The sequence below is a fragment of the Anopheles nili genome, chromosome 3 (genome assembly GCF_943737925.1).
Source record: "Anopheles nili chromosome 3, idAnoNiliSN_F5_01, whole genome shotgun sequence".
Lineage (NCBI taxonomy): Eukaryota > Metazoa > Arthropoda > Insecta > Diptera > Culicidae > Anopheles > Anopheles nili.
Window position 1 is genome coordinate 14135724 of NC_071292.1, and position 8726 is coordinate 14144449.

Sequence of the window (8726 nt, forward strand, 5' to 3'; positions counted from 1 at the left end):
TCGAGACGGTATAGCATCAATAAGTATTTCGCTCATTTATAGGATTAAAGGGACATCCTTCCTTAAAAGTATTACGGGGAAAGGGATAAGAATTTAACAAGGATATCACAAGGATATGGATGCAGGTGAACGGAAAACATGTAAAAAGTAGGACAAATAAAGAACGATAAACTAAGCTAAGCTTTCTTTATATGCGTTATACGCTTATTTTTTACAATTACGCGTAGAAATAAAACCTTCCAAATTACAACGAATAAAGAAAATATATGAATCTATAAAATAATACATTTGTTAAGCTTATTCGAAATTATCAACACCGAAAAAAGCGTGCCCGATAACGCTTTGATGCGATTTGTTTCATTTGTTAGAGAAACCCTGCAAAGGCGTAACGCACGCACGCCGAAAATCCTCGCGGGAGCGCTCAAAATTTGTTCGCCGGTGAAGCCAAAATCTCAAGTTAAGTAACAGGGTCGCATGGTATCCAGCAGGTAACATCATCGGGCTACCAGTCATAGCGCTCTCTCGTTCGCACCCGTGGCGGTTTTCGGCAAGCTTGGCCGGTGTGCACTTAGCAGCGGAGTGACGGAAACCCACCGATGGGCGCCGCATGCGAGAGTGAGATCAATATTAAGCGGAACCACGTGGGGTACTGAACAGTTACGGCCGAGTGAGTAAGTAGTAATGTGACTCTTTCCCTCTTGTTGGCTTGATCGTTTGTGATTGGGCTGTATCCATTCAGTGCCAATTCGGCGATCGGATCGTTCGCATCGTGTCACGTGCGAAATCGGCGAAGAACATAGCAGATTGTACCTTGCAACGAACATGCAATACAAACAAACCTCAAATTGTTTCTCAAATGGAAGAAATAACATCATTTTGTACTCAAATCATCATGTTTTTCGTGTTTTATTTATTAACCACAAAGAAAGGTTCAGCATCGTTGGTATAACGTAGAATGTAGTAGATAAGTAAATAAAAAGTTGTTAGTAATGCTTAGAATGTAGTGAAATTGCTATCTTTGAGTGTATAACAAAAAAACCCTATCAGGTTAGATTCTCCTAAACAAGATCAGCTGTTCGCGTTTAGTGTATTTAACCTATTGAAACTAACAGCTCAAATTTGAACAGTAGAGAGCAGCAATCAAAATTAGGGTATAGCGTGAAGATGGATAAAATCAAAATATAAAAAAATATCGTGTATACTTATTGTTTACATCGATTTGAAACAGAAAAATGGTTCCCCCCTTAAGCCCAACAATTCCCGTTTGTTTTGTTCCACAGCGCGTGTTATAACTTTCAAACATTCTTTAGCACCTGTCTATAATAAGGTTATCAATTTCGCAATTTTCCGAGCCTTCCCTTCTGTAAGAGATGTAAAGTTTGTAGTAAGTTTAAAAATGTTGTAACTGTGTTTTATTTTTTACTTATACATCCGTGTAAAACTGGAAGGAAGCTCTATAGGGAGTATGTAAAACTCCGTTAAATGATTTACACGTTTTTATTTTTGCTTTACAACCGTTTGCTTCGATTCGCTGGAGCGCTTCTTCTACCGATTCTGCCCAATGTATGCCCTGAATGCACTGCTGTTTGCATAAAAAAGATGTACAAAAAAGATTCCTGCGTTTAAACCCGCTCGCGGTGTTTTTGCTTCTTCACTGTCATGTAACATCTATGTCATATTTTAAAAACACCTTTACGCAACATAGTGCCCCTTGAACACTGAAAGTTTTTATATGCTTGTTGATCCTTTTCTCCCACCTAGTAACATTATCAACTTCACTTCTTTCCCTCTTTACCAACGCTATTGTGTTCCTCTTTTCTTGCTTCGTGTTCCACACATTGCGAATCTTGGCACTATAAAAACAGGACGTTATTCCTGCGCTCACAGAGCGCATTGAAGCGCCGGTGCATCACACACACACACCTATGCAATGCCCCTCGTACATCGCGCTCTTCTCACGCAAATCTGCACTGCAGTATGATACACACCGGAAAATGGAAAATTATCTAGAGAACTTCTTTCCTCCCCTTAATAATAATCCTTTCTCTCGCTTTCTCTTTCAATAAAGCATCACTCAATCAAAGCTACTAATACAAATGGCATCCTCAAAAAATATATATCTCTAAGGCACAGAGTTGGTCGCGATCGCGATCGGCCAGGTAACCGGACCTTTCATCACGATATCCGCCAGGCTTTGCTTGATTTTGATGAACCTGCGCTTAAACTCCAATCCGCAGCCCTTCGACAAACGGAAATCGCATAGTATCTTGCCATCCATCTCGACAATGATGGCCTTAAAGGTGAGCTGCAGCTTCCGCCGGTCGATGGTCGATATCGTTATGACGCCCTCATCGTTCGACTTCCAGCTGTAGCCAAGTTTCTCCAACGCTGCCGACAACCGCTTAAGCGTTTCGTCGCACCTCGTCGAAACGAAGAACCGCGTCATACGGCGCACCAGCCGTTGGAATGGATTTTGCTGCTGCTGCTGCTGTGTGCTGACGCTCTGCGTGGGGTTCAGCTGCGTGCACAGGATCAGATCGTCCAGCATTGTTGGTTGGGAGAAGCAGAACCCGTTCCGGGCCTCGATCGCTTCCTCCACGCCGTTCACCTCAGTGTGCACGATCATTGGAACAGGCTGAGATTGGCACATGCGTGAGGTGGAATCATCCAGCGGACTCGAGATGTCTTGATTCGAACAGAGCCGTTTCGCGAGTGGTGATGGTCTTCCGTCGATCAAATCGAGGCCTCCTGCACCGACACCACCAGCACCACCGTTGTTCGCGCTGATGTCGGCAATACCTGGAACGTCAGAATGAAGAGATCATAATGAGAAGAAACTCACAACAAGCAGTACGTGGAAACTAGATAGCATTAAAACAGTTTTCACTCGAAATTTTCGCATTTCACTAATGATGGTGTATCTTTATCAACGTGTACTTCCTATTTCACACGATAAAAAAAGGAACGCATAATCACACAATAGTAAGCAACACAACTAAACAGCAATCCACCGCATTACGACAGTGCCGATAACAGAAGAGAAGGGAGAGGGAACTGGTGTGTATTTTGGTGTTAATAAAAATAAACAAAACAAACTCATAACATTCACACGCATTAGGTTTTTGGTGATAAAGCTATATGTGGTTAAAATGCATTCAAACATACAGCTAAAATCACCAAAGTCCCAATAGGTGGCAATAGCAGGATCAGCATCGACAGGCTGGCAGGCAGGCAGACAGGTGGTAGAGCGGGATAGTATTTTAAGCGGCAAGGCAAAATTAACAAAAAATAATTAACAACAAAAATGATCACAAAATTTACGCAATATAGGTAAAACAAAAATCGACGGAGTTTTGTGTCGCGACAACGATATTAAAACTTGTGTAAAAACGAAATAGAAAAGCAAATTCACACAGGCACACAAATGCAATTTTCATTCAGTATGTTGCAAAATATCGTTCGGTGTTGTCAATTTGAATTATATTTAAGACATGCAGAGGATATAAATAAATAGCAAATATTAACGAAAATATCTATTTCAACCGAACGCATTGTGGCAAATTTAAGATATCATTTTCACTCGATACACTGATTATTCAAATTCGCAAACACGTGTGCGGTACAGAGTTGCATTGCCACATTTCGTCCATGCTTTGGTAATCTAGCTTTATGAAATAGTTACATTCTATCATACAGCTAAAGCGCCAAAGCACAGACAACTGGGAACCGAGGGAACTTCCACCGACGAGTTGATGTTGGGGTCACTGTTTTGCGACGGCAGTTTCGACAGCAACGGAAGAAATTGGACTTGACGCAACCAGCGATGGCCATCGGCCACACTTAGACAGGCACAGGAAGATCCTCAGAATCTCTTACACAACTGAGAGTCATCCAGTACCTGATTAAGGGTGGTGAATGGAGACCCGCTTTGCTGAAAGACTATGTTCGTACATTCACATTTTTGATTCTCAACAGTGCGGTTTCCGAACTGCGGAAACTGCCGCTAATCCTGTCATTCCTTCGTCTACTGAGCGAATCTTTAAGCATTTTCAAATAGGGCATCCCTCAACTCAATACACTCAAACATTCCACCGTGTGCTCCAAATACAACCGTGAAAACCATTCGGTTATTCTAGCTCTTCTGAAGAAAAGACAACAATGTATATAGAGGAGGATCTATATGTTGATGATATCATCCTTTTCAAATGCTAGCTCCTGGATAGCTGCCAAAAAGCACAATTTTCTAAAGCTAAATGGCGCACAACGCTTGAATAGGGCCATTGCTGTTGAATTCTAGCTTTCATGTGCTCTGTTTTCTGATGAAAAGATTATAATCAATTCTCCTCTTGCTTGCCGTGCAAATCCTAAGCTAAATTCCACGAAACGCTACTGGCTAGGTATTATGTGCTTGCCACTTTGTGGACAAATATTTACACAACAAAAGTGCTATTTTTAATTAATGTTTAATAGATTTTCTTTAAAAAAAAAAGATAGGACCCGAAAAACTTAAAGAGAGAATAAAAAATAAATGGCATACACCACGATAAAAAAATACATGCACCATGCTAAGTGTGGTGAGCGAAAAAAGGTATAAATCAGGTGGGATGTTCGAGGTGCAACAAGAGCAAATGCATAATAGATTGAAAAATTCAACATGTTTGATTTCTTTTCCGAATATTTTGTCATGCAAACTGAGAGAACCGGCAGTTCGGAACTTGTCAGATTAAACACACTGTGTGGGAAGCACGGAAATCGTCTTTTCCTGTCCGTGTTTCTGTTCTTTACGGTGCACCATTTATACTCTCACCACTTCACACAACAAGAAACATGCCAGCTACATACCTTGAAGGTGGAATTGTGTTTGGCACCATTTGTGATCCTGAAGTTTGTCTAGCGTTAGCCGTTGGGTCGGATTTGCCACAAGAATCTTTCGCAATAGCGATAGCGTAAGTGTATCCAGCTTGCACCAGGGTGTTGAGGTAGTGTATTTGTTCTCCTTCCAGCAGAGATACTCCGCACATCCGGACGAAGGTTGATCCCAGGGTAATTCTATTGATCGTTGGAATAGTGGTACACACCCAACCGAAATTAAGAGTAGATAATTGAAAGAAATTGTAAGAAAAATCAAACATATGTTAGAAAATAATACACGTTATTTTGCCAGTATTTAAAATAGTCGTTCATTGAAATGTGGATGAAACCATTTGTAAAAAAATATACCTTTCTGTAAGTGTTGCTTGCATTGTCGACAATGCAGGCAGTAACGGACGCATTTTGTGTGTAGTTTCCTTTTTTTTGAAACAAGCAACAAATTAAAACAAATACTTATATTTCCTAATTGGTTTGTGGTTTTGTGTTGTGCGATGTGTGCATTTTGCTTGCGAATAAGGCGAGTCACATAACGAATAAAGGATGGTGGTCACATAATGATAGGGAACATGTTTCGATATTTCATAAACGCATAACAAAACGTGCAGATAGATTTGACACATTTCCGGGATGGTGCAGCACACTAACATTACACACTCGCGAGGTAGAAGTAAGTGCCAATACAAAGCCGACAAAAGACGTGCGGAGGAGAGATGCATTTTATTTTCGCAGTCACTTTATTTGGTAGTTCAGTACGCACACTTGAGTTCACACATTCAGCACACAGTAAAAAATCTACAGCTTTTGGATGATGCCGGCGAATGAGCATACATTTATTGATGGCGGCGGCGGATATATTAGCGAGCAAATTTTGTATACAAAATAGCGTGCCAAGATCAAAATCAATCACGGTTTTCTTTTTGCTTTATTTAGTTGTTTTACGGTTTAACGTTTTGGCATTGCTTCACATTCACAAGATAAAATGAAAACAAAAGTATAATCAGTCATTTTGCAAAGCCGATCAAATTTTATAAAATCGAAAGTTGAAATAGAATTGAGAGAAAATAAACAAAATACAAATGCTCAACAAGATTGGAAGGAAAAGTAAAATCATTCGTTAATTATACCATTTGAAAAATATTTTTTAAAAATTCATTGGCAGCGCAGCAATTGTAAGCCAGAGCGATTTACCATTCAGTGCAATTTGCATTGGTCTCGAAGAGAAGAAAGAGCATATCAGTGGAAAAGATTAAGGAAAATATGAAAATACTTGCGTGAGATGAACACAAACAAATAAAAAAAAACACAATAATACTTTCACATCAGCACACTGAAACATAAACGCACACACGCATCTCGCAACATCGCAATAATGAGATATTTTCAGAGAAACGGAAAAACGAGATCATAATAAACCGAAATAAAACACAACAGTGCAGTGCAGCAGCAAGCAATTCCCAGTTGGACCTCTGGTACTAAAGCTTTAGAAATATTACAATTAAAACAACATTCTACAGCTAGAATACCAAAGATACAGCCGGAAATTAAAAAATGGGATTTAGAGAAACGAGTACGTTCATAGTATTTGCTTTGTGGCTTTTGGGCGTTTTGTTTGGCGAACACAAAAGAAAATAAATGGAGAGCAAAAACAAACGTAATATGCACAGACACAACGCACAACAAACAAACCATGTGGGAGGAATTAAAACTTAAAAATTGGCGGTAAGTGCTTGACGGGGTTGGCTTAATACTCGATGGATATGCGGGCATATGTGCAATTATTGAAAATCACGAACCAATAGGCCTCTTTTTACATTTATCGTGGAAATTTATTCCCGTATAATGCTCGCATATTCCGTTAACGGCACAGATACACGCAAAAAGGATAATTCAAAAATACACATTTAATATAGAGACATAGAGTACATACACAAAAAGACAATAAAAGCTAACGGGTTATATGTATAAACAATGCGAGATGTTTTACAGCATTGCAATTAGCATACAATTTAGATTGTACTTTTTTAGCAAAAATATATTTAAAACAATTCAGAAACCTTTTTAAACACCCACACAAAAGACAACAGATAAAGAACAAGTTGTTGGTGGGATGATAGTAAGTTATGAAACGGATGAATTTGACAAAAAAAAATTATGCAACAATTTATTTGAGCAATTGAATGCGTTAATTAGAAATACGTTTAGTTACTAATGATTTATTTCCAAGCAAATAATGTTCTGCGCATCCAAACACGGCATGGAACAGCACCGTATTATGTATCAGCGTTCGAAGCGACCAAAAATATACAAGCGACATTGCAATAGCTGGCACATGTGATAACTGAAGCATATCGTAAGCCATTGATAATACGACAAGTAACATATGCATTCACGCATCACATCAATAACAAAAATAGTGTTGTATCTTTGCGATTACACAAACAATCGAGTCAAGGGACGGAATATATGGAGAAAAGCAGTATTGAAGCGGAATGGGGGTTTAAGTAAAACAAAACAGTGTACCAAATATAACAGAACTTACCTCCTGCGAGCATCGTGACTAGGATGATTCCACAGGACCACAGATCAGCTGGTGTGGCGCGGTATGGTTTGACCAGTACTTCGGGAGCTACATACGGAAGCGTTCCGCATTTTTTATCTAGCAACCGCTCACGGCCTTTCATTCTGTTCCCATCGACCACGAAAAGTTTATTTAAACAGCATTAACCGCACCCGAACGAGCAATCGGCGTATGGAACGAAACAGGAAAAAAATATATGTTTAGCATTTATGACCGCAACGATGGGCGTGGGATGAAAACAACATTAAGCTATCTAACTCCGTCTTCCGACAAACGAAAGTACGTGAGTTAGTTCATTAGTTTGTACCTAATACCTAAACATGGTGGCCATTCCGAAGTCCGATATCTTCACGTTGTCGTGCTCGTCCAGCAGCAAGTTTTCTGGTTTCAGGTCACGATGAGCCACCCCTCGGGTGTGCAGATAATCTACACCCGCCAGTAATTGATTGAAGTATCGCTGTGCTTCCGGGAGAGGCATTCCAACGTCGGGTTCTGTGTAATATAATTGTCCAAAAATGTGAAACTCCAAGCTATCGTATGTTTTCGGGGCAAACGAGGAGCTAATACAAGAACATCCACCTTTTACCTACCTATCCGATCGAACAATTCTCCACCGGCGGCATACTCCAGAAAGATGTACTCGATGTCACCTTGTGTTCGTTTGCCAAAAAACTTCAGGATGTTGTGATGTTGTAGAATTTTCTGAATGCAAACTTCTTTCTTCACCGAACTTTCCGCATCCGGGTGCTTCTTAAGGTCAACCATTTTCATCGCAACCGCTTCACCAGACTGCCGATTTATGAGTAGTTTCACCCTGAAAAAAAATGAACCAAAATAAATTATTAGTAAATGGGTTATGCAGGAAGATGTACTGTGTAAAAATTGCCCTTCTACGTACTCTCCATAGGCTCCTTCGCCGAGCGTCTGTGCCAGTGTCCATCCTTCGACGAACTCCCGCAAACCAGACTGGGTCACGTTTCCTCCTGTATCGACGATCGTCTGTGATGCTGCCATTTTTCTGTCTTTATAAACGAAACCACACGAACCGAAGGTCTTCTCACACACCAGGTGCAGGATTCTGTTTCATTCATTCACACCGTGCCAGGCTGCGATGTCCCTTTGGCAAAGCTTCCGACACAATCAATTTGCTGCAGAAATGCGACTGTATGTACCACCGTACCAGAGAGCTGTATCCTGGAACTCTTTTTATACCTTGACCGAATCAGAGAATGTGCTCCACACCACAGTAGCTGCGGCTAATTTAGGGCACCGCCAA

General features: G+C 40.4%; 1 protein-coding gene across 1 annotated transcript; it reads right to left on the minus strand.

Annotated features, from left to right (window-relative positions):
* Positions 1 to 880: 880 nt before the first annotated feature.
* On the minus strand, positions 881 to 8464 carry LOC128722565 (serine/threonine-protein kinase grp). The gene is made up of 6 exons (XM_053816237.1): positions 8349 to 8464; positions 8041 to 8264; positions 7765 to 7942; positions 7412 to 7554; positions 4843 to 5049; positions 881 to 2799 (listed from the first exon to the last, which is right to left on the minus strand). The coding sequence occupies exons 1-6, from the start codon at positions 8462 to 8464 to the stop codon at positions 2123 to 2125; spliced, it is 1545 nt and encodes a 514-aa protein (XP_053672212.1). The 3' UTR covers positions 881 to 2122.
* Positions 8465 to 8726: the final 262 nt, after the last annotated feature.